This window comes from Odontomachus brunneus, unplaced genomic scaffold (genome assembly GCF_010583005.1).
Source record: "Odontomachus brunneus isolate Ranch 3 - 2012 unplaced genomic scaffold, Obru_v1 Obru_scaffold_011, whole genome shotgun sequence".
In the NCBI taxonomy this organism is placed as follows: Eukaryota; Metazoa; Arthropoda; class Insecta; order Hymenoptera; family Formicidae; genus Odontomachus; species Odontomachus brunneus.
Genome location: NW_022639461.1, coordinates 1447236 through 1473848, shown reverse-complemented (window position 1 = coordinate 1473848; position 26613 = coordinate 1447236). Strand labels below are relative to the sequence as shown.

The window sequence follows — 26613 nt, the reverse complement described above, 5'->3', positions numbered from 1 at the left end:
AACGATATTATGGTAAACCTATACATCTGTTTGATATCATTGTAGGTCTTTTGCGTCTTCCTATAATGGGAGATCCACACGCATTCTTTTAACACCCAATAGATGAACTTGCCTTCTGGGCTGCGTTCGGAAACGTCACTCGAGTACTCTTCCTCTCTTTTTATCTCACTCTTATATCTCGCTCACTCCAACGTAATGGGTACTTGGGTGACGTTTCCGAAGGATCTCTAGCTAGCCGCCCTAGGGTCTCTAGCTAGCGACATCTTTGTTTCTAGAAATATTTTTTTATCAGATGTCGGATGTGTAGTTTGTAAAGTCCAATCACGAGAAATAGAGAAATGTACACCATTAAAATTAATTTAATCATCATACTTTGCATAAAAAGGAAATATCGCAAGTTTCAAACGCGAAGCGTTCTGAGTTAATTATAGGAATATATGCATTAAATCAAAGGAAATTAAATCCAATTCTTGTCTCAATTTTTCTTCTTGTTGAACATTGTCGAACCACCTCGATACATGAACATATTGCGCCTTTTCTTGATGGTTTAATTCTTTCTGTAAAAGAAAAATAAATTAAAAAATTATTAGTGTACATTGTTCAATGAGTATTATTATCTTATAAGCCCCAGCCTACAGTAGGTATAGTAAGTTTTTAACCTTTTATTCTAAGGCTAAAACTATAATTATTTTAGCAAAAAGAGTTTTTTGCACTACCAAACATTGCAATTCCTAATTTGTAATTTTTAAGTTTATTATTACGATTTTCGGCAAAATTGGGAATACCTTTTGCAAAAAACGAAATTATTGAATTAGACACCTATTATAGATCAGAACTTATTCTTGACTGTAATAATAGATGATAGATTCTCTGATTAACATAGAGTTGCTTTGTTCTCCTGTTAGTGCAAAAATTAAATTATGAAACTTATAAGTCTAAAATAGCTATTACCATTATGGAATGAAGAGCATAGTACAGCGTGATATCTGCGATGGTTTTCTGTGTGCCAGCTAAATACGTGACATCTATTAAAGCTGTATTTAATTCCTAGAATCAAAGAATGTATTGACATTTTGCTGTGTATACAACATACTTTATATATAGTCACATATTGTAATATTACATTCAATATTTTCTTGGCATTAAAGGGAAAATCTGCATGATTAACACAGACTGTAATATATTCTAGCCACTGTTGCGATCGAGCTTGTGTTTCTTTCTCCCTGCCGATTATATCGATATATTTTGAATTTTTCGCAAGTGCTTGTATAATTGTGTTGAAACCTTGAACAGGTGGTGAATTTTTTTCATTTCCTGAAGCAAGCAATATCTGAAACGATCGTTGTGAACACAAATCGAATATTTGGTACAAATTTATTATATTTAATTTTTTTTATCTTTAATGCTGCAATATATATCTTGCAGTGATTAATATAATAAATTAACACTCACGTTCTTGTCAGAAAATTCTAATTTTCCCGAAGGAACATCTAGATATTGCGCTACTTTCTCTACACACTCGATATTACACAAAACCATGACGAACGATCGCAAATGTATAGTCGTCCTGACACCACCAGAATAAAATAAAAAATTGTGATATTACCACATTAAGTTATAACTTAACCTTATTAAAGTTCCAACTCTGTATTTAAAGGTAGTATCGAACGCATTTAAAAGACTTTCACAGAGGTTAGGAGCGGCACACGAAGGGGTGCGTTCAGATTCTTCATCCAGGTACACTCTATTACTAGAAACACTATGGTATATGTTACATATATTATAGCACTTCTAGTAATAGAATACACCCGGGTGTGGAATCTGAACGCAGTCAAGGATAGAGAAGATTCACACTGCGCCAATTGCGACTACGACGTTCGATATCCAATAGGAGAACAGCTTTCTAATAGAGAATTCAATTCTCCATTATAAAGATATTCTTTTATTGGATATCGGACGTCGTACATCGGACGCAGTGTGAATTCTCTATAACATTAGCCATACCGGTATTTATACACGTATTGAGTGATGAAAGGTTCTAGAGAGAAGGACTGTATACCAATTCGGAAGGATACATGTATTGGTTCTCGAATTCCTTAATAACTCCAAACTAAATCTATAGAATTCTTTATATATCCTTATTAAGCATAAACTCCAACTTAATACATGGTGAAAAGGCCACCGAGTCAGGAGTGCTATTCCGTTACCGTGGTTCCGATAGTTGTCGGATCAGATAGGTGTCGTTGCGCAGTTTTTCCACGGTATAAAAAGCTGCGCAACGACGCCTACCGATTCGACAACTGTCGGTATGCGGGAACGGAATAGTACCCAGGCCCGCAACCAGGGAGAGAAAGAGAGAGAGAGAGATACACGTGTTGATTGGAAAGAGCCGTTGAGATAGGCCTGAACCACGTGAAAGAGAGTACACGTGTTGATTTCAGTACTTTAGCAGCATATATTGAAAATATAAGTTTACTTTTGTATTAAATAAAATAAAATAATAAAAGTCAGTAAAGTTAAAATGAAAAATTCTAATTTAAAGGTATGTAGAACTTAAATATTATTCAGAAATCTTATTGAGTACCTACAAATTAATATTTATAACCTAAGTTTCAAATAACAAAAAAGATACCATTTTCAAACTCCTGATGATCTCCACTTAAATTTCTAGAAATGTTAAAGAAATTTTTGTCGAAACTTGGTTAGATAGATTTGGTTTCCGGATTTGAGCCACGCGAATTCTTTATCTGATTTCGACGTTTCGCGAGTATTTCACTTCTCTTCATTAGGAAGGAACGACCCGATAGATCGTCATGTATATTTTGATTGAAATTTAACAACATAATGAGTGGTCGAATTATACTTAATCACAGTAATTCTTTTTAGAAATTTTAGAAATCTATGTAAAAGTTTCATCAAAATTGCAATTTTAAGAACGCGTGCCATTCGCGTAAAATATAAGAATCAAATGAAGTATTTAAAACTATTCAGGAAATATACTTTTGAAAAGTTCCTGATTCTAATAAAATTTGATGAAATTGTCCAAAATATTTCAAAATAAACATATTTAAAAAGGTTTTGTGCACAATTAAAATTTTATGAGAATAGGAGAATGCATCTTCTTGAGACTATAGTTAATTATGTATTAATTTATACTTGTTCTTATCTACTGAGAAATGATGAATTTAATAACATTTAAATGATTTTAGTTGAACAAGAGAAAACATGATAAACACAGTTTTGATTGTGATATTAATAATGAAGATGACTCAAACAATTCTGAGTGTGCTAATGAAGACCTAAATTCTGAGTCTGCTAATGAAGACCTAAATTCTGAATCTGACAATCATGAAATTGAGTTACTTGCATTAAAACAAAACCAAAAGAGAAAGAAAGTTACGGATGAGATAACTGAAGTGGCTCCTAAAAAGAAGAAAAAATTTGAAAATAGTCTTTATAAGCAACCAACAGTTGAGGAACTCAATCAGCTTAGAGAGACAGAGAATTTATTTCATTCAAATCTATTCCGACTTCAAATTGAAGAAATTCTTAGTGAAGTAAAACTTAAAGATAAATATAAAGTATTATTTAATACTTGGTTTGAAAAATTAAAAGGAGCAATTGAATCGATTGATGAAACTGAAGAAATATCGGTTAGTAATATAACTCATATACATATTTACAATATAATACAGTAGAATCAAATAATTTATTTAACTAATTAATTTCAGATTATGAGTAACAATTTGGAAGATGAATTAGGCGTTTGTATCCCTGTACCAAGAGTACCGGAAGAAACTAAGGGCGTTTTCAAATTTTTGAAGCCATCTAACATTAGTGTTGTTGGATCTTATATCTCAGGATGTATACTCGGTCCTACTGTCACTGTAGACATAATGGTTGAAATGCCAGCTGCTTTATTTCGAAAACAGGATTACCAAAACTACATATATTTTAAAAAGAAAGCAATATATCTGGCGTTTGTAACATCGAATATAGGAACTGATATCGCGGAAAGTAAGAAGTTTATCGGCGACAATTTAAGACCTTGCTTGAAGCTTCGGCCTAATGGACAGTTGAATAAAAAGATTGATATAATAATACACATATCTGCGCAGGAAACAAGTTTTAAGTTGAATAAGTTTTTGCCAGAGAAAAGTAATGTTAGATTAAAATGGTATTTTAATGAGTCTTTGGATGACGGTAAGTTGTCTTTTACAATTATTTTTGTCAAAAATATTAATACAAAAAATATCATGCAATTATAATTTATATATATATATATATATATATATATATATATATATATATATATATATATATATATATAGAGTAAAATTTCTCATATGCCACATCAAATTCTGTTATAGCAACCCCACTACCAACTCCACACTATAATTCTTTAATACTACGCGACCTGGTAATGAGGAGTACAAATTCCGAAGTTGCGCAAATAATAAAGGAATATCCGAATTTGAGAGATGGTATAATTTTGTTAAAAATATGGTTGACCCAACGTGAATTGAACAAAGACTACGATGGCTTTACTGATCATATCATGACCATGTTTGTGATTTATTTGTTAAATGTGAAAAAACTTAACACATTTATGAGTAGTTATCAAATAATACGGAATGTTTGGATCTCTTTAGGTATATCATGAAGCTGTTAAATAAGTTGCGTTATTCACATGACTCTCTTTGAAATAATAATTGAATTTATTTCATATAGCCCAGGGAAATTGGTGGGAACACGGAATCACTATATGCAAGGACAAAGAAAACCAGAAACAACTTTCCCATTATCACAACTACTACGATTGTGTGTTTCTTGATATCACTGGATATCACAATTTTGCAGCAAATTTATCTAAATGCACTTTCTCGTGGGTGCAAAGGGAGGCAGAACTTTCCCTGAAACATTTGGATAATGTACACGTGAACAGCTTCCAAGTTCTTTTTATGCGAAGTGTACCATTCTACAAAGCGTTTGATCAAATTTTATGGTAATTTATACAAACAGACTTTACATAAACTTTTATAAGTGTTAAATGTACTTTAATAATTTTACCCGTTTTTTGTGCGTATAGTTTTCAGGATAGTACAATTTTAGAAAAAATAGTCAATAATAAATCCAGCATTAATGATAAGATCAATTATGGACCAGACAAACGCAGTCAAATAATCAAGTTGCTCGTTGACGTTTTTCAAAAAGGTCTAGGACATAGAATTAATCAATTGTGCATATTGCCGCATAAATCTAAAGAATGGGAATGCACTGAAGAAACACCAAACTGTGCTGGAAAACTCATAATTGGATTCGAATTGAACCCTGAAACTGCCTTTAACATTGTAGATAAAGGACCTGAAGCCAATTTACCTGAAGTAAGCAAATAATTGAAATAATTTTAATTAAAACGAGGGAGATAGTAAAATAATATATTAATATTTATAATTTGTACTTTACAGGCAGTTGATTTCAAAAAATTCTGGGGAATTAAATCAGAATTGCGAAGATTTCAAGACGGAACAATTCGTGAGGCCGTAGTTTGGTCGAAGGGTAAAACTCTCTCCGACAAGAGAGTAATATGCAAAAAGATAATAATATTTTTGTTAAAGACAAAGTTAAATATTTTCAAACGTCAGTATTTGTTCCTCGCGGATCAACTAGAAGATTTTCTAAAGTTACATAAGGTAATCTCATCGTTACATCAAAATAAAGATATCAGTTAAATATACTAACTCATTCGATTACGTTTCCTCGTAGTCTTCAATTATTGTTAACTTTATATTTTCCATAATTCATGATTTATATTTCCGATCTTTGTAGTACAAAATAACGCACTTTACATACGGCACTGGCGAGGAAGCTACGTTAAAAGTTTTGAAAGCTTTTAACAACTTGGAACAAAATTTAATGTCTCTAAGTGATATGCCACTGACAATAAACGGCGTGCAAGGATTGAGTCCAGTTTTCCGATACACAGAGGTTTTCCCACCGCTTGCTACCATTCATCGGAGTATAAATAGTGTCACCAAGGAAAGCAAAAATTGCTTCGTATTTGAGAAAAACATAAAAAAGTGTCCGGAGTATGTTCACGCGATCGAAGCGATATTACAATTGTCGACTAGTGGAAAATGGCCTGATGAGTTGGAAGCCATTAGAAAAATGAAGACAGCCTTTCATATACAAATCGCTGAATGTCTCAGGCAACAACATAAATTAAAAGTACAAGCCAATCCCTCTTATATGGATGTGATGCAAGTAAGTATGATATATTAATAAAATGTTATAAATATACCTGTAATAAAGAAATATAAATAGTATAATATTTTTTTTTCTTATGAACATATTTCTATTTTCGTTAGGATGGATTCATTTTCCGATTAAAAGTGGCAATTCAAAAGGAAATTGCTTTAGTCAAGAAAATCAAGGAAGACGAAGTTATAAAATATAGGGACAATGAAGAATCCATTGAATTGGAGAACAAGTTGTTCCATTTACCAAGACTGAGTAGTGCCTTGCATGGGTAAGAATTAACGAATGTAATTATTATTAGCAAATGATATATAATATTTTATATAAGTTGTTAAGAATGTATTTTTCATTTAAGTATAAAGAATGGAATGTAGGAGAATGAAGTCATGGTATATTGTAATTTTTTAATATGATACTTTCTCATTAAATAGGTTGCATTCTCAACAGCCATCGTTTGGTCCTGCCTGCTGTTTAGCAAAACGATGGTTATCGGCGCAACTACTGGACGATACTCATATACCAAATATCGTGGTTGAATTACTTATGGCATCAATGTATTTAATTCCAGAACCATATAAAATATCTCAAGTGCCGCAAGTAATATTTTTACGATTTCTGGAATTTGTCGCAAGAGCACCCTGGGACACTGATCCAATCATTGTTAATTTTAACGACGAAATGACTAGTAAGTACTCTTGGGATATTGGCAAATAATCTGTTTTTTATTACAATCATGAATTTTTCATAGTGTACTAATAATTATACAATAGTTCTCATTCAAGACATTGCTTTTAATGTAATGCATTAAATTTCAGACGAAGAAATCTCCGCTGTCGAGACTCTATTTGGTACCGCTCGCAATTCATTACCGCCACTATTTATATCAACTCCTTACGATCAACAGAAATCCCTATGGACCAGAACAGCGCCTTCGAAATTGATCTTGTACCGTATAAGCGTACTAGCGAAGGAATCGTTGAAAATATTCGACGATCTGTTGGTCAAGAATACCGTACAAGATTTAAAACGAATGTTCCGTCCTCCATTGTCGGAATACGACTGTGTGATATATCTAAAATCTGCTATGAATCCGCGAAGACTCCAGGCAATTGATGTACCTAACAATATAGCAATCGTGGATCTACATCCTTACAAGCTACATTCGTTTCAAAAAATTCCAATCGTAGACTTTGATCCCGTACAATGTTTTCTGAGGGATTTAAGGGTTAGTATCCTAAAGAATCATTAATCATCTTCATAAATAATAATTATTTATCCCGTTAACTTATATTAATGCTATATATCAATGCTCGTCGATTCAAATATACACGCTTTAAAGAGATAAACTAATTGTATTATGATTTAGACAAAATTTTCTGTATCCAAATATTTCCAAGTTTATTGTATTTTACATTTGTTCCTATTTTATTTTCAGGACGGTTATGGCGAATATGCTTTATTTTTCCACGACACTTATGGCGGTGCAGTAATAGGAGTCTTGTTGAAACCCTCTGCTCTAGAACGTAAACAATTCAAAGTATCGGAAGCCGGTTGTAGAAAACTTGACGATGACGATAACCTCGTTTTAAATGTATCGGCGATGATTCAAGACTTTTACGTTCTGGGTAAAGATATTATAAAAGATATTCAGATATCGAGCGACCAAGCTACCTCGACAACGGCAGAATAAACTATGTATATTAATCTAAAATTAATCCAAGATTGATCTTGGATTAATCCAAGATTGATTTGATCTTTTATTAATTTGATCCATTGATCTTAACCATTGATGTATCATTAATGATATATGGTGTAGTTTATTGTAAATAAATATTGTAAATAAATATTTTTTGTAAATATAAAAAATTAATATACAAGCTGAAAACACGGAATAAGAGTATGTGAACTCTGCATCGCGTTTCGGATTACTTACGTTTGAAAGGTACATTGAAGGAAATTAGGAATTTTATAAGAAGGCGATTTTATGATTAAGTTTTTTTTTACGATTGTTTAGTATGTAAGACGCGATGTTCTATAAAATGTAGTTAATTTAAGTATCTACGCGGGTTGCCTTTAATGATTCATTACACGAAGTACGCCGCTAATTGTGCCATTTTGTCCTTGGGCGGCTTCGGTTTGCCTCGATTGCGGCTCTTGGTGTGGCCGCGGCCACGCGTAACGACCGGTTTCGAAGCTACTGCACGATGCTTCTCTACTAACGGGGCGAAAGCTGGAGTACAGAATACGCAGCCGGACATTTCAGTCACCTCGTTAGGGAGTTTACTTTTATCCTGAAATCACAGACGGGATAGACAAACGTATATAAGATACTCGTAACAAAAACGAAGAATTCGCGGCAATTCTCTTATTACCTGCTTGTACTCGACGGTTACTAATTGCGCGCCACAGTCACATACATCCGTGTCGACCGTTACTTTATGCGCGTTCTCGAACAAATGGATAATAACGTCGCAACGATTGCATCCCAATTTCCATTTAGGCGCGGCCGAAGGATCGAGCACAAGAATACCCAGATCGCATTCCAGACAACTCGATAAGCCATTCGAATTCAAAGCGTGTGGGCATGTGGGATGCGTGCACGAATTACAACCGCTCATTCCTTTCTTCATATCTCTAAAATTCAGAAAGAGTGTTCGACTCTTTTTCGGAGGTTATTGTGGTTCAATTGTTGCTGTAGTCGTGGCATACCTGAACGGTGGATTGTTATAACAATACGGGCAAAATGTATAACTTTTCCCTCGCGTTCCGGTCGACCATGAAAGCAATTCGAAGTCGTCCAATGGACACTTCAATTCTTTGTATATTCGTATGTTTCCATTTTGTGGTAGATTATAAGTTTCATTACAATGCGCGCAGTGCATTCTGGATGGCTTGGTTTGTATATATTTCATGTATCGGCGACATTTACCACATCTGTAATAGATGCATATAAATATAATGAACGCGCGATCGACAAAGTATTTATATAAAATTCCAAAGAAACTATTTGTATGAAAACTATTTGTATTGAAGCTTTCACGATATGAAATGTCTGTTTTGGCTTCCAGGTTCTTGTCGAATTGTTGAGGATATGTACAGGAAGCAATTCGATAAGAAATGCAGCTGCAACCTAGAAGTCAAACCAAACGGGACTATCTACAATTGTCTGTTTCGTACCTAGAATGTGCTTTACCAGACGCCGACAGCGGAGAGAACGAGACTTCGAACAGTTGATCCATAGCTTCGATACTTTGTACGAAATAGTGAAACTTTTGTTTAAAAATCTCTACAGTGTGCTGTAAGACAGCGTGAAAATCGGCACGACCCAACGCTATTAGGTTTAGTTGCTCCTCCACTGCAGACCTCATAGTAGGCAAAACCAATTCAGGATCTATCTGAAAAAAGAGAAAAATATATTTTATAAAATATGCACATATGTATGAGAAAATATCAAGAATGCATATTTTACAAAGAGTATATTTCTCAGTATCTCACTGTGGAATTGAAGCAAAGTTACCTTCTGGTATCCATGAACCAGAACGATGCCGAGAGAGGTAGGTATTAATCTCCTACCTACTGTAACATTAACGTAGTTTCTGATGCAAATATTATTTATATGTACAGGAATCGAGGCGTCTGTTCCGATGCCGTGTTTCTCCATGAGAGTTATCAATTCTGCCTCTGTTAAGTAATCCGGCGGTTGCGTATAACATTCCAATAATTTCGCCTGTATGAGCAATAAAGCAGAATAAGAAGTCGGTATGAGCGTTGACGCACGGCAAAGAGAATGATATTGTTTACCTCTTGTATGTTCACTTTCTCCTCGGGTGTAAATTTCGGCAGAGTGTCGCTACTGCCGAGCGCTTGCCAAGTAAGAATGCTCGTGTACCCGGCATCTAGCAAGCTATGGCCGGTCGTTGTAAATATTTCCATTCCTATCTCGAATTTTACCGTAGTACTCAAGTATTTACAATCCCGCGCTAACTATAACATTCGAGACACATTCGAAAAGAATAGAGAGAAATACACAGAGAATGCGTAGTACAAGTGAAGGCTACGAGCTTTCATTTTGGCAAATGTCTTAAATACTGGACATACCGTGGCGATGAAATGGCGCGTGATATAATCGTATAATCTCCACGAGTCGCCATCGAGTTCGTTTCTGGTTGCGTGTTTCATAGGTGTTATAGGAGGATGGTCACCGGCGTCGTGACCTTTCTTTGGCCTATTAATACCGCTCGCTAGTACTTTTCGAACCTCCTCACCCCAATCGGGATTATTCTGTTGTTGTTTCAGCGTAGAACTTTAATGAAGTAAAACGATTAAGATAAAACAACGCGTCTGTGTATCGGCTACGCATGACTGATTTGCGATTATCTTACAGCAGATCGAAATTTTCAGGATACGCTGTCGTCTCGGTTCGAGGATAACTTATGTATCCTTGAGTATAAAGTCTCTCCGCAATTTGCATAGCGTGCTGCGGGCCCATTCCCAGCCCAGAACTTGCGACTCGCATCAGCTCCACCGTATTTAAAGCTATAGGTCGCGACTTTGATTTTTCTGTACTTTGTATACTCACTACGCTATACATTATTTGATTTTCAATAATTGTCATATATCCAATTTAACATGATCTACTAAGGTTTCAGAAATACATAAAATAGTACTCACGTTGCGCGATCGTATTCTTTAACATGGCTTAAGAACATATTTGCGACTTCTTTGTCAAAAGAACGTACACGACTCCAACTTAACACAATGTCCTGTCCATCAGGACACTTAATAGTTACCTAAGTGTAATTGAAGAAATATATTAATATTTACGTATTATTTTTTGTATTTTTATTATATCACATTTTGATATTATAGATAACTCAAGACAAAAATAATTTAATACCTGTAACACCCAATACGGATCTGGTTTAAAGGTCTGGATCTCATCATGCCTTTGTACACAGAATCCTAATGTTGGAGTTTGACATGGCCCATAAGAAATTAAAGACACATCTAAATCACCATATTTGCCCTAAAAGAACAATTAAGCACAATTTTAAAAGCACAATTTATATTATATGAATGTATATTAAGATATTTATATTACATTTTGTCTAATATAACTGTGAAAATACTTGTGACCTACTTGAAAAAATTTAGTTTGATAACGTGTAAATGCGCAACCTATTCGCAAATCTAGCTCTTGACGTGCATCAACACTCTTTGCTTCATTTTCATTGGGTTTTATCAAATTTTCTAAAGCAGATTTTATATCTTTTTCTGTAATCGCAGAGAATCTTGCTCGCCAAATATCCTATTAAAAAGAAAAAATTTATTTAAATTATTACTTACTCAAATACATAAGAGAACATATATGACTGAGTCAGAATTCACACATATTACATATCATTTGACAATTGTAATAGATATAAATAATATAGATGACTTACATTTGGATGTAACTTCCTATGCATTCCTTGCTGTACCGCGTTTATAACTTCAAAACAAATATTTTCACCTTCTTTGTCACAATCTAACCATAATATCAAATAATCGCAATGTGATCCCTCCTTGGCCAAAATATATGGTATTTTTAATTTGGGCAAAGCTTCCTTTTTCTCAGTTGAACACGAAAATAATTCTGCCTAGAAAATGAAATGAGCAGTTCAGTTATTTTTAAGTATATGAAAAAAAGAAATGAAAATATCATATTTATTTAATCTTACTGGATCCACTTTGTCCCAATTGTTGTACTTTCCAATAAAATCCAACGTCATGACATGCCCACATACGGATGTCATCTTAAAATTTACCGTCTCATACCTAAATTGGTCTACCCATTCGTGGACAGGACAAGTTCCATTCAATCCTGAAATATAATATGAAGTATAAAAAAAGTGTATAAGAGAAAATTTGACAAATTCGTTAACATACCTTTTCTAGTTACACACCGTCCATTGCTTAATATATTAGCAAGGGATGCTGCTAAAGAGGGTTTTTCTGCTACCATCAAAGCGGTCTTCATTTTGACGCAATGCTTACTTTATATGTTATTGTTTCAGTGAAAAATCTTCATCAGCGTTATTGCAATGATAACCAGATGTACAAAGCGAACCGAGTGAAGTCACTCACTAAACTTGGCGTCGTCGACTCGAACTGCAACGAATAAAAGCATAGAAATACGGAAGATTGACAAGACATCCGCTATCCTTCTTCTTCTTATTATATATGATTCGGAATTCCTATTCCATTATCCAGTCTTATTAGTATATTCGTGTAATTGAAAATGTCTTAATCCAGGTAAGGTTCAGGTTGTAATTTTGGTGCGTTTAAGCTGGTGGACATAGAAAAACTTAAGCAGTAAGCGAATCAGCCAATCACAGTCGTTGATTCTTGGACCGTAAGAAGAATCAACGACTGTGATTGGTCAATTTGCTTACTGCTTAAGTTTTTCTGTGTGCCACGGCCTTTAGAAAGGCTCAACATCCGCTATCTAGTAGCAAATTCTGCTTTCTAGAAACAAAAATGTCTCTCTAGATGCAGATCTCTAGAAAGTCAATTTTTCTAACGGATGTCCAGGGCTGCATTCCAAAACTCTACTCGACGAGTAGAGTATTTAATTGATCAATAAGAACAAAGATAACTAAGATTTTTTTGTCATGATTGGTCAATTAAATATACTCTACCCACTGAGTAGAACGCAGCTCAGAATGTTGCAGGTAATGGAAGTCACTTCCTGTAACTAGATATTTCTGGATCGAACGTTGCACGTCTAGTTACTGGTATATCATTGGACGTGCTCATTTTACAATGGCGAGATCAACGTCCTTATTGAATCTTTGTTTTTACTCAATTAGACACATAATTAACTGACTTGCTGTACGTATACGACCTAATTCGGTGAGAGATAACACTACTATTAATTCACTGATGAGTACGAGCAAAGACAGGAAATTCGAAAGCCCGCAAATTAGACTCCTTTTAGGTATTTTTTCTTATTTTTTTCCTCTAAATAATGAAATCGTAACGTCCTCTCGTAAAATCCTCTCTTCAGCAGGTTATTTTCATAACTCCTAAATATCAATATTAAGAAAGGTTCGATTCATTTATTGTTTAATTCGTTTATCTCACGGCATAAATAATAATAAAATACGCGATGCATATCTATTACCGTTGCGATATATGTGGCTTTGCAATGCGATTTAAAAAAAATATTTGCAAAATAATATCACAAAGTTTATAATTAATTTATGTTCAATTAAATTAAAATCTGTACGCGTGATATTGAATCTCTCTCTCTCTCTCAATATAGGTAATCCTACGATTTTTCCCCAATATCATTCTAATTGTTAAATATGGGTTAATATTCCTCAAAAATAATTTCGAGGATTGTTTTAAAAAAAAATCTTAGATCACGTCCGATTACGTTCGGACACGTCTATATGCCACGGCGGTTAGACTAGAATATCACCTATGTGATATTGAATATAGTTGCGATATTAAGAAAGATCGATAGAATCTAATCTCGATGACAAATGATGAAACAGACACATCTCGTCGACCCATCGATTCGCACGTTCGAAACGTTGAATCGCGTGTGAACAATCGACGATACTCGGCGTCCACTTTGAATACACGCGTCGGAGAAACAGTACGAAACATTTTGCGCGGATATTTAATTAACACGGAAACACGTAGAATGATTTTTTGCGTATTTTCAAGCTCCTCGGCGGTAGTTGTATCGAAATATCGGAATATTCCAAGGGAAGGACGAACGGACGGAAGGAAGGAAGGAAGGAAGAAAGAGAACGTCCGAGATCGAGGAGTGGAGATGTTCAGGAGGTCACAACACAACGTAGCGCGTTCGCGTACGGACGCAGCGCGACGCAACGCGAAAAGGATTATCGACCGCGAGAGTCGCGGTTCAAAGAAGTACACGAGCACACGCAATTACGTCTTCGACACGAGCGTATTTTCGCCCGCCGAGAGTCCGAATAGTCCTCGTTGTCGAGCAGGTAGCGAATTTCGATCGAGGAAGCGGCGTCGCGTGGCGGACAGGATTCGGAGTCGCGTAACGAGAAAGTGGTCGAGTGGTCCAGGGTGGGTGCGCGCGAGCGAGCGAGCGAGCGAGCGAGTCCACAGGGGTAGGGATACGATATACGAAAGTAAGCATAGGCACCGTAGCGTCGTAGCATCGCGGATCAGTCGGTGAATGTGCCGCGTCGTACACGGAGGAGGACATCTCCTTAGGGGCAGGAGGAGAGATCGCGTCTCGTCCCCAGCTCTCCTCGGTACATCGCGTCCGCATCTCGTCCGCTCATCTCCGTTCACCCCTTGAATGGCGACGGCAGCTGCGGCGGCAGCGGCGGCGGCGGCGGCGGCCGCGGCTCCTTATGGGGATGCTCGCTCTGGTGGTCGCGCGCGTGCACGCGTAGTGTCCGCCCGTGCACGCACGGGCGCCGCCGCGGCGTGAAGAATGATAGTGAGGTGACTTCGTCCTGGGCGCGGCGAACCCGGGGGGGAAAAAAAGGAGAGCTGCGAAAGTGAATTATATACATACATGATTGGCCGGTATGTGCACGCGGTCTCGTGTCCACGGCAGAGCGATCATTCTGGCGATCATCATCCTACTCTGGCGGATCCGCTGCTGTCGGAGCACCACTCCGGACGCGTGTAACGTCGCTGCCGACGGGCGAGAGCTGCTGTGCCGCGGCGCGAGCCTGTCCTCCGTGCGGCCGATTTACGACGTCGACGTACTACGGGCCGTTATTCCTGACAACGTCACGAAGATGTAAGTGCAGCCTCTCGTTCTCGGCATTCTCCCACGTTGAAGCGTCTCGCGTGTCGCACCTGATCGACGCATCGATCCAACAAATCGCGAAAGTGGGCCGTGGGTCCCAGCAATCTTCCACGGGATCGCCTATTCGAGTTTTTCCCGGAACAAACCCCGAGACGCTGTCAATTTTCGCGCTTAAGCCGAACGGTCATTTTCTAGCAGTCCGCGTCGTTGCTACTCGCGCTTAATGCAGAGACATTGCGATTTCGCGACGTCAACCAGTCGCGCGAATTCGACACCGCTAATGCGAATACAGAAGGTAAACTTGGCAATGAACATTCGCGCGTCCTACATTCGACGATTCTAGTCGCGCGGACCTTGCGGGCCCCGCGGCTCTATCGGACCCCCGTCGCGTCTATGAGAGAAAAGAGAAAAGTCATTCTCCGTTTCTGCACTGAATTACATCCACGGCGACTTGCACGATAATATTTCGCAATAACCGAACACGCGAAAGTTTGCGTACCCGCCGGGTGCGTATAACTAACTTTCCTCTGACGCGCGTCCTTCTCACGTCGGCTAGACTTCGTTTTCGATTTATCATTTTTCTCTCTCGCACGGTTCTGCATATTCGTCCTGCGTAAAAGTGATCCGCGGCGGAAAGGTACTTTCTCAGTTGTGAGCGATAAATAAAATAAAAGAGCGACGCGCGCGCGTACGCACACCATCACGCGACCTACATACCAAACTAAACGACAGCCGATACACTGTAGACCGTGATTTAGGATCAAGAAGAACGGGCAGGATTTATGCAGCCATTCGATCCGTTTCCCGCGGTCGCGCGCTTCGCGCTCGTTTTATTTCGCAACGGACGCCGCTATAAAAAACAAAAACCAAACAAAAAGACACGCCACTTCTCGCTTTTATCTTCAATAAAACTTCGAGCGAGGCGCCAACCGATCTAATGTCTTTTCTCTCCCTGAGATTCGCCTTAGACTCTCGTCATTGCAATTCTGAACAACATAAATTTCTGAAAGATCTTAAAGATATCTAAAAATAGCGATACGTTTCTGAGATCTATGTTAATAGTCGTTATTTGAAATTTGATTTCAGTAAAATACTCAGATCTGTGAGTTTAAAGTCGGATATGAATTTTTTAGCTGAATCTCGATTGCGAATATGATGTCACGTATATCATATAATTCAACTGAAAAACTCAAATCCAGCTCTAAAGTTCGTATTAATAGTCGTTACTTGAAATTCATCCTACGTGAAATACTCAAATCTGAATTTAGAGTTAGATGAGAGTTTTTTATTCGAATTATATCACACATGTGAAATTATATTTGCAATCGCAATTTAGCTAAGAAACTCAGATCTAATTCTAAATTAAAATCTGAGTGTCTTACTTGAAGCAAGTTTTAAGTAATGACTATTAATACGCGCCTTAGACCTGTATTAATAATCGTTACTTGAAGTTTGTCTCACATGAGGTATTCGGATTTTTTTTTAATTATATGACATTATGTCTGTAATGTCGCGATTCGACGGAAAAACTCTCATCCAACTCTGAACTCAAATCTAAATATCTCGTTTGAGAGAAGTTTCAAGTAACGAATATTAATATAGACATAAGTTACAATCTAAATATTTCGCCTGTATTTAAAATAATACAGGCCTAAGAGTTAAAGGTTCGTGCTGACTGTTTTCCGCTCGTTTTTCACAACTGGAAAAAGACACGGACAGGCACACACGAACAATCTCAATCTCGGTTCAATCTCTCGTTCCCGCGTATCCCACGACGTGGCCGGTTTAGAGCGGCGTGACTTACTCTTTCCCCCGAGATTTAATTAATCCCTGTCACGAACATTGAGGAGCGCCGGTCGTGAAAGAATAGCGCGACGTGAAACCACCACGAGTTTCGTTGAATTCGGAGCGACTGCTGATTGCGGAACGAGTGAGGACATTTGGAGAGTCAAATTTCAAAACGTCGCCCACAGTTCGCTCGCGTTATCGCAATATATCGACGATAATTTATTAATAGATTCTTTTCTACAGCGATGTTGGCGCCATAGCGCGTCTTCGAAAAGAGCAATGTTCCCTCATTAATAATGCACGAAGACGAAAAACATACGTTGTTGTGCGTATGTATGTGCGCGTGCATGTGTTCGTCATTCCTCTCACGTTCGCGGTGTTGCGACGGGGTGACGTCTATTGTGAAAGTAATTCCCCATTCGTGAACTTGATTCGTTGCACGAAACGATAGAGCGACCGAGATTTGTCTGCCTACTCTATTCCCGGCGAACACGTTGCGACTTCATCGTTCGTATCATGTTGTATCGTCAGCTCGTGTACGTAAGCTTCGCGCAAAATATCGCACGAACGACACTTTGGGAGATATTTTTAAAAGTAACATTTTGTGCGCGCGCGCGCTCTCTTGCGAAATTCCATGCGTGCGTTGAATGTAATTCCGATATTGGATTACAGATCGGCCAGCGGATGATGCACATTGTAGATGCAGCGTGACGAATACCGTATCCGCGAGTACAAAGACTGGTGAATTCGAGCTGTCCTTGAGTGCGAAGCATTGAAAGTTTTCAGAGGCCTGCCTGTAACGACGTCATGTCCCGAAAGCGTAATTAGAATCCACTGTTCGTACGCGTCGAGAAAGTCCTGTTAAAAAAGAGCAAGCGCGAAAGTGTATCGTGAAACAGCACGGTAAGACAGCGCCGTGTTCTTCTATTTTAAGAAGAATGAACGAGAGGAAAAACACTGCGCATTTTCACCGAGGCGACCAGCGTGAGCAACGCGATCCGGAGGATCGCCCTCGATGATCCTGAGTCAGCGAGTCGTATTCACTAATTGTTGCGCGATCAACGTTTTCAGATTCTCGCGCGCGAGAATATTACTGATTAAGCTCTTCAGGGATAACTGACACATGTGACGTGTACATTCAGATACGTTCAATTCTTCCTTCTTAATTCATACATTGTCGACAAAGATATGACGAACAGTACTGTGAACAAAAATTCATTACAAAGCCCCACAAAAGAAAGGGAGTCTCGTTATACAATTGACTAATGTCATATATATTTGTGTTATTTCAAAATCATGTTTTCTACTAATTTTTATAAGTTCGTCCCTGAAGAGATTAAATGTCCGCGTGAGTCCACGCCCGACTGATAAATCATCAAATGTGTCTCTCTCGTGTCCTTCTCTTCTCACTTTCCTCGTCTTTTGTAATTAAGTGATGCGGAAAGCGCGTGGAAAACTGCTCAGATATCGGAAATTCGCGTAACCGAGTCAGCTCGAATGAGATACGTTCCGAAGCAGGTTCCAAGTACTCTAAATTTCGGATACCCGGACGTACCCGAGAAACTTTCGCAATCCGATCACTTTTTGACTCAACCCGAAGCTCGGATATCTCCGGAAACCCTTGCGGTTTCATGCTTGCGTAAAATAGCGACGTATAGACGGAAAGGAAAAGAAATTATAGCTTTTTTAAATATAAACTCTTTTCAACTTTACCATGTCTTTTTTGATATACACGAATAAATTGTCAATAGAATTTATCTTGCTAAAAAAGAAGCATAGTAAATTTCTTAATAGTGATCCACTTCTTGAATTATAAATAACGTATATGAACAGCAAGACAATAAATCAAAACAGAATATCAATATTTTCCTTTTTTAGCTACAAAATACTATAGTAATCTTTATGTTTATTTATTTTTCAATCGTCACATGATGGCATTTTCTTTTTCAGTCGTCAAACGTTCTAAGTTCTAAGTTTGAAAGGAAATTACGTTTTCTCTATATGTGATTTCGTGTTTTGTAATATTGGGACTCCGATTGCAGCGATGATATAAATTTTTCTCTCAAGGCCATTCTCCATTCGCTGGCGCAAATTCAATTTCAGTACGAATTTTCTTTTTCATGCCTATCCCGAGTTGTCGCGAGAGAAATAGTCGCTTCGCTCCTGCGCGAATAAGCCTCGCGATATTACTACGATAATTTCGCGTACGCTTTTGTTTATCTTATCTTCTGTATTAATTTATTACGCAGCGAGTCGATTGTGGCTAAACACACATTTCACACGCCACGATAGTAAATCGCTCGTGTCTTTTATTATTATACAGAGAGAGAATATGCCGCCCTGTCTTTTCGTCCTGTTTGCTAAGCGTATTAAAGTAAACATCGATCCATCCTAAGCGAAGGAGGTCGAAGAACTCATAAAAATGGGCCACAATCCATGCAGCTCCTCGGTCCATTCCTCTCTCGGTTCGCGCTCGCGCACGGCGCCAAGAACGTAAAAGCGCTTGATTCGCTGGTTTTCCACAACATTGTCCTACTTCTTTTTATCCCGCGGGTTATACCGCAAAAGCGCAATTTTTAATGCAACGTGCGACGTAGATGTTTTTTTTTTTGTAAAAACCGTGATAGTTTCTGCACGACAGTGTAGACGCTTTGCGATTGAGCGAAGTATAATTTTCATAATTAAACTTGTGTCTCGCGACATTTTTGACAAGAATAGGCAGTTTTTTAATCCAATACTTTATAGCACATTTTCAGAGCTTGACAATGATAAACTGAACTTTTTGTGGCCGAGGAAATCGCAGACGAGACCTTCCTGTGAATTTTAATTAAATTAATTACTAATTAGTTTCACTTTGAGCGGCAGGATAAAATTACTAGAACCTGCCTGAATCTGATTTTCGTTCGCACGAGCGCAGGCCGCCACAAGTGGAGTGCGATCTGTTGCAGTCATCTCTCGTAAAAGAATTATTTTTAGAAGGTATCGCTCGATGATCCTTTAGCCGCCCCAACATCATTTTCCCCGTTTTGCCCTCCACAAATCGGTGAAACGTGTTTTTCTTCGTTCCGGAGCGAAGCTCCACGGATCTGGCTTAGGTCCTCAGGAGATTACTGAAACGATGATACATGGATATTAATTACTGGAATGCAACCACAATTACGACACATGCGCGTTCATTCGAGAAGTAAATTGCACATACAGAGTGTCCGAATTCAACATGCATTCGTACAATTCGTCATGCATCCGCAGTGCGCAGATAGAACTCGTCAAACTGAGCACGAAATCCCTCTACCATTTCGCCAACGTGAAATTTATAGTTATTAATTAAAGGAGATTGGTGAATGTGGAAAACTGAACAAAAAAGTTCTTTATCAATTAAAGAAGATCAATGCGGATTATATCATGCACTAATCTTCTAATAACTAAACACCAATCTTCTAATTAATAACTCAAAATTTTACGTGGTTGTTCGCGAAATAGTAGAGAAGCTTTATGTTCAATTTGATGAATGCTATCTGTACACCATCTGCATAACGAATTGCCTGTCTATCCTGTAGGATAGACCAAGGTGAATCGGATCACAGGATGAATCGGATCAATATAAACTCTAAAACAGTTATTGTTAATATTTTGTCTTAAATAAGCTGTTTTATCATGCCAATTATTAAAGATTCACCCTGTGATCCGATTCGCCTCGGTCTACTCTATATACGTGTCTTTGGTATTAAAGATTGAATGATAAACGCGTTGTTGTTCAACATTGTTCTTGCGTTACCCTGAGTTTTATTGTGCCAATGATTGTTGCCAAAATATTCTACAAAATTTTCTACAATCTTTTTTTCTACAAAATTCCAAAAATTACAAAATTCCTAACTGTTTCAGTGATCTGACCAACAATAATATAACGGACATTCCAATACGTGCTTTCCACCAATTTTCCAATCTCGAAATTTTGTAAGTATATACATATGCAATAATTTTTCTTTCGGTGAATGTCGATTGGAAATATTAAACAGTACAGATTAGTCACGTTCACAAATGCGTTACTTTTAGATTTCTTCGACGTAATCATCTACAAAGCATTCACGACGATGCGTTCATAAACTTAGCTACTCTTCGTATATTGTAAGTATCTGAAAATAAATCGCGTCACCTATTCGTAATGTGATATCTTCCGTCCGTTTTATCCCCACAGGGAGCTCGATGAAAATTATTTAACGAGTATACCGGCCGCCGCTGTAAATCTACCTGATCTTAAAGAATTGTAAGTGACTATTTTGTTCGCACGAAAACTTTACTCGCCGGTGAGGTGCTTAAGTTAAGCTTCACGGTAAGCTTTGTCTGTGCATAGAAAGAAAAAATATCCGAAGAGTAAGAAATTTATTCGGCATTAGTGACACAATAAGTCAATTTATAAATATACAAATATATAATAATAAATATATAATAATAATTGTGTAATAAATTATACAAATATACGTATTTCAAAACGGTGACTTAAAACTGCAGCTTTTCATGAAAAAGCAATTGCTTATTTTACTTAAACAAAAGAATATAAATTTAAGTTATTAATTTATTAATATACCCATCAAATAAATAATTTTTATATATATTCTTTTCTCAGATACTTTTCTCTCTTACAGTATATAGTATGCAATAATTCAGTCATATTGCGGTACCTTGCAAATTGCAATTCAATGTTAACGAAGGCATTGTAGAAGTAATGACAAACTTTTATCAGAGTTACAGTACAAAAAGATTCACTGCGCAATCTCACTAATTTTTGCACTCTACTATCAATTCATTTTCGTTGAGACATTTTTCCAACCGTACGGATTCTTTTCTCGCGCTTCAACAATATTTTAATACGTATAATGTCTTCATGAAACGTCTCTACAGGTCTATATCGAACAATAGAGTAGAACAACTCACGAAAAATGCATTGCGCAACGCTCATAATTTGGTGTCGCTCGATTTACGTGGAAATCCTGTTAAGGAGATTCACGATAAAACTTTCCGGGATCTTAGGAAACTTCGTAAGCTGTAAGTAACTTGTACCTTCAGCCATATTGCATTTTTCATTAACATTTAACAGGATTCGCGAAAAGTGCGCAAATAACAATCCGCTCGATAAACACAACTGTAGCGTGCGTTACGCGATAACGTCATGCTTACGTTCATTAATTACAGGATATTATCGAACGTGAAAGAACTGCGGCTCTTTCCTAATCTAAATGGAGCTATATCTTTGGAGGTATTGAGATTAGATCGTTCTCAATTGAAGGAGATTCCTTCTAATCTTTGTCAACAATGTCCGAAACTCAAGAGTCTGTAAGTTCGGCATTCGTTAAGTCGCAATTTCACTAAAATTGCTTTTGAACGGCATAGTAATTATTTCTCGCGCTATATAAATTCTATCTTTGCTTTCAGCGACGTCAAGTCCAATTATTTAACAGAGATACCAAATTTACGAAACTGCCGTGAACTCCGCGTTTTGTAAGTATGTAATATAATATACGATTACATGTATGATAATACGTGCATAAGAATTTTGAATACATTGAAGGTATCGTGAATAATTTAAACGTTATCTTTTTAGGGATTTAGCTAGCAATAAGATTTCCGCGCTACCAGATGATGCTTTTAATGGTTTGAGTATGTTGCACGATCTCCTCCTATCCAACAATAATTTGCGAAGCATTTCTAGCGATGCGTTTGCCGGCCTATCTAGACTTCAAGTTTTGTAAGTCCAACGCATTGTGATTTTATGAGTTTTCAATTACACCAGCGTATGTACAATCGAGTTGATTATATTTTAGAGACTTGGAGAACAATTACATCGAATACATACACCCCGATGCATTTAGGGAAACGAAGCAATTGGAAGACTTGTAAGTGTTAACATTCGTGACTAACACGTTCGCTACCAACATTCACATATGTGTGACGTACCGATCTCTCATGATCGACGTCATATATGTGTGACAGCGATGTTCTTTCATTCGATATAAATAAATTATAAGTCTGCTATATTATTACATACATTTTTATTACGTAAAATTACGTAAATTTTTATCAAACAAGTTATTGTATAAAAAATATACAGGATAAAGACGTGTTAGATAAAATGATCTGTAGCAAACATGTTAAATTAAATTTCATAAATTGTCTGTCGAGCATAATTAAAATATTTGCGTTCGTAGAAATCTGGGAAACAATGTTTTCCCTACACTGCCAATAAGAGGTCTAGCAGGATTGCTGCACCTTAAGACGTTCAATAATCCTGCGCTGCGAGAATTTCCATCTCCCGAAAGATTTCCGCGAGTACAAACGATGTTGCTGTCATACGCTTATCACTGCTGCTCGTTTCTGTCGGTTGAGGTGGAAGAACCTGTCACAAACTCGCCGGTACGGGAATCAATTTTATTCCCCACTGACAATGAATTTGACGCGAGCTTATGGAATTCGAATTCCAGCGATATCTGGCCACAATTGGGTGAGTCATTTCTGTCATCCTCGCGCTGCGCATCTTGCATTTTGCATCTCTCGACACTTATATGCCACACACAAATACAAACACACACATATACACACATACATTATGCTTTATTTAACACTTAACTGCTGCAAAGTCTCGTCGTGGATATTTGATAATATCGCGTAGCGATATTATTCGATATAAAAAAGAAAACTCTCACTCTTATCTCATCCATATGTCATCTGTTCTCTCGCATTCATCGTTATCATGTTCCATCATCGATCTTTGCGGCACTGAAGTGATAAATATTTTTTAGATAACTTGACCGACAAATTTGGATCACAAATAAATGAACTTTGGGCTAACTTTGGTTCAGATTTTACGTATCCAGGAAACCTGCCTTCCTACGTAGAGGATTATTTCGAGGAGCTAGAAAGTCGCACGACACCGACGACTCGGACGATATCTTCCCATATCCAATGCCTGCCACAACCTGGTACGTCGTGGTTCTGTCTCGTTGACTCGGTCAATATCGCCGAGATCCGATCGTCCAGCGACGTTTTATCCTGATTCGCATACGTCTACACATGAAATTTGCAGGTCCTTTTCTACCGTGCCAAGACTTATTCGACTGGTGGACCTTACGGTGTGGCGTGTGGATAGTCTTCCTCCTCGCCATGCTTGGGAACGGCACAGTAGTGTTTGTCTTGATATTTTCAAGAAGTAAAATGGATGTGCCGCGATTTTTAGTTTGCAACCTAGCTGCTGCCGACTTCTTCATGGGCGTTTATCTAGGTAATAATTTCGCATCTCTTCTTTTATCTTTCTTTATACTGATTTAACCAGAGTTAGGAAATAACGCGTCATTTCTCGTTGAGAAGGCCTTTACCGTTAGAACTTACTTCTCTCAATAACGATTTGATACTTTTAAAAATGACTTTTTCCTCTTTTTATTGGTAACAACAAGAGTAGCACAATTACATTTTTTTCGCAGCAAAACGTAAAAGAAAAGTCTTCAAAATTTGACGAGGAAAATAACAGAACTGTGTAATGTAACTTCTTGCGTGACGATAGCGGTAACAAATTGTTTTCAAAAATAAAAAAGTAGTTTTCCCTATCTCTCTCTCCCGTGTATTTATTACTTTAAACAATAAAATAACTGTGCTACTACCTTTATTTGATAAATGACATACATATTATCATTTTAGGTGTTTTAGCCGTCGTCGATGCGTCGACACTGGGAGAATTTCGAATGTATGCGATACCGTGGCAGATGTCGGCTGGATGTCAATTAGCTGGTTTCTTGGGTGTCCTCAGCTCCGAATTAAGCGTCTACACGCTCGCCGTCATCACCTTGGAGAGGAACTACGCGATAACACATGCGATGCACTTGAACAAGCGGCTGTCGTTGAAGCACGCGGGCTACATTATGACGATAGGCTGGTGCTTCGCGCTATCGATGGCGAGTCTGCCGCTGCTGGGAGTTTCGGATTACAGAAAATTCGCCATTTGTCTGCCGTTCGAGACAAACGGAAGCGCAGCGCTTGCATACGTGGTATTTCTCATGCTTATTAACGGTGTGGCCTTCCTGATACTGATGGGCTGCTACCTGAAGATGTACTGCGCGATTCGAGGCTCCCAGGCGTGGAACTCGAACGATTCTCGCATAGCAAAGAGAATGGCGTTACTCGTCTTCACCGATTTCCTCTGCTGGTCGCCGATAGCCTTTTTCTCTCTCACGGCAACTTTTGGGATGCAGCTGATATCTCTTGAGCAGGCGAAGGTGTTCGCGGTGTTCGTGCTGCCGCTCAACTCCTGTTGCAATCCATTCTTGTACGCGATCCTTACGAAGCAGTTTAAGAAGGACTGCGTGCTGATATGCAAGGCGATCGAAGAGTCACGCGTGACTCGCGGTATCGGTAGATGCCGGCACAGCTCCAACTTCAGCAATCGCCAGACACCGGCCAACACGAACAGCCTGGTCGACAGGTCGTCGCGGGAGAACCAGGGCCTCCAGACGCCGTGCGCTTGTAACTCGAGACTGCTAGAGACCAGCCGCTGTCCTTCTTACCGTTGGTGGAGCGCCGGGATCTTCTGGCCGTGCGCGCGCGATTCTCGGCCGCGACACACGCGAAACGATCAATACGCCTACCAGATCGCTCAGATCCAGGAGAAGCAACACAAACGCGCGTCCTCGGTATCGTCTAGCGAGAACTTCTCTTCGTCCAGGTCGGACTCGTGGCGGCAGACGCACCATTGCGGTATTCCGCTCAGGCTGCTCGATCCGAAACGGAGAGCCACCTCCTGGCTGATCACTAGGAAACCGTCGCAGGACTCGAACTTAAGCTCCTCACGCAACGACTCCTCCGGTTCCGCGACCACTGCCAGCACCAGTACCTGGCGCATCTCGAGATCCAGTGCCTCTCTAGAGATTAGCGCGCGCAACACGCCGAGGCCGGCCAGGCCGAAGCCGCGATTAACCCGTCAGCTCGCCATACAGGAGCCGGAATCCCCAGGATCGCCAGGAAGACTGGCCGTTAGATTACTCGCCACAATACCTTCTGCGGCTGAGACCAGCGATCAGCAGGACGACGAGAATATACCGAGCAATTGAATATCCTCTTTTTTAATCTCTTTTTCTCTTTCTCCCCCTCCCCCTTCTCCCTATTCCCTCTCTCTCTTTCTCGCTGTACTTATTTTTATGTGTATTATATATATAGTACACGTGTGTGTACAATTACATGCGCATTTACAAAGTATATTCTCGTTGGGGAAACCTTCGAACATTTTCAGTATTAACTATCTCTTCGCTGGTATTACCTGTTTGTAGTTTGTAGCTACATGTACGTATATATTTATATTTATGGCGTTTTATACACCAGTAGAATTGTCGCTTGAGCGGATTAGAGAGCGACAACCTGGTAGAGATTTTACGTATGACTCGCGGATGCCTTAGTGTATTGTCGCGGTCCAATTGCGAGGACGTTTTTCGTTTCGCTAAACGTCGCTAAACGTTGTCGCTCGTCGATAACCGCGTGTTCTAACGGATTTTAACGATATGTTCTTTTTTTCTAACGGAGATAACGTCAACGAAACTATGGTCTAAGTGTCTTTATGATCGGTGTGAATTCGTCTACATGCGATCGTTCTGCGATTTGTGTGACTGTGACCACTGAAGAATCCATCTTTATTAATTGTATAGACGTTCAAAGTAGTCCGTCCGTCCGTCCGTATATATATATGTATATATACATACATACATATATATATATATATATATATATATATATATATA

At 38.3% G+C, this 26613-nt stretch overlaps 4 protein-coding genes across 6 annotated transcripts; 2 read left to right on the top strand and 2 right to left on the bottom strand.

The window, feature by feature from the left end:
• Nucleotides 1-341: 341 nt before the first annotated feature.
• LOC116840777 (eukaryotic translation elongation factor 1 epsilon-1) lies at nt 342-1746 on the bottom strand. The gene is made up of 4 exons (XM_032807946.1): nt 1453-1746; nt 1124-1330; nt 952-1047; nt 342-557 (listed from the first exon to the last, which is right to left on the bottom strand). The coding sequence occupies exons 1-4, from the start codon at nt 1537-1539 to the stop codon at nt 426-428; spliced, it is 522 nt and encodes a 173-aa protein (XP_032663837.1). The 5' UTR covers nt 1540-1746; the 3' UTR covers nt 342-425.
• A 535-nt stretch (nt 1747-2281) lies between these two features.
• LOC116840772 (nucleolar protein 6) lies at nt 2282-7984 on the top strand. The gene is made up of 12 exons (XM_032807938.1): nt 2282-2542; nt 3210-3653; nt 3732-4203; nt 4371-4652; nt 4732-5005; nt 5090-5384; nt 5469-5693; nt 5830-6264; nt 6369-6529; nt 6690-6943; nt 7074-7483; nt 7694-7984. The coding sequence occupies exons 1-12, from the start codon at nt 2522-2524 to the stop codon at nt 7946-7948; spliced, it is 3528 nt and encodes a 1175-aa protein (XP_032663829.1). The 5' UTR covers nt 2282-2521; the 3' UTR covers nt 7949-7984.
• Nucleotides 7985-8315: 331 nt separating this feature from the next.
• LOC116840774 (DNA topoisomerase 3-beta-1) lies at nt 8316-12277 on the bottom strand. Its single transcript, XM_032807943.1, has 14 exons — nt 12187-12277; nt 11979-12121; nt 11703-11897; nt 11399-11566; nt 11156-11284; nt 10930-11048; nt 10641-10841; nt 10357-10561; nt 10060-10242; nt 9776-9985; nt 9436-9653; nt 8968-9192; nt 8631-8892; nt 8316-8549 (listed from the first exon to the last, which is right to left on the bottom strand). The coding sequence occupies exons 1-14, from the start codon at nt 12275-12277 to the stop codon at nt 8343-8345; spliced, it is 2556 nt and encodes an 851-aa protein (XP_032663834.1). The 3' UTR covers nt 8316-8342.
• A 788-nt stretch (nt 12278-13065) lies between these two features.
• Nucleotides 13066-26598, top strand: LOC116840773 (lutropin-choriogonadotropic hormone receptor). Of its 3 annotated transcripts, none has more exons than XM_032807942.1 (14): nt 13066-13237; nt 13975-15043; nt 20723-20794; nt 20894-20965; nt 21036-21104; nt 21740-21883; nt 22031-22171; nt 22271-22336; nt 22440-22583; nt 22660-22731; nt 23044-23336; nt 23695-23814; nt 23919-24113; nt 24527-26598. In XM_032807942.1, exons 2-14 carry the CDS (start codon nt 14826-14828, stop codon nt 25930-25932), a joined length of 3012 nt encoding a protein of 1003 aa, XP_032663833.1. In that variant the 5' UTR covers nt 13066-13237; nt 13975-14825; the 3' UTR covers nt 25933-26598. The 3 variants fall into 3 exon arrangements, with proteins under 3 accessions (XP_032663833.1, XP_032663831.1, XP_032663832.1); XM_032807940.1 differs by having other exon boundaries at nt 23635-23814; nt 24527-25932; XM_032807941.1 differs by lacking the exon at nt 13066-13237 and having other exon boundaries at nt 14826-15043; nt 23635-23814.
• The last annotated feature ends 15 nt before the right edge of the window (nt 26599-26613 follow it).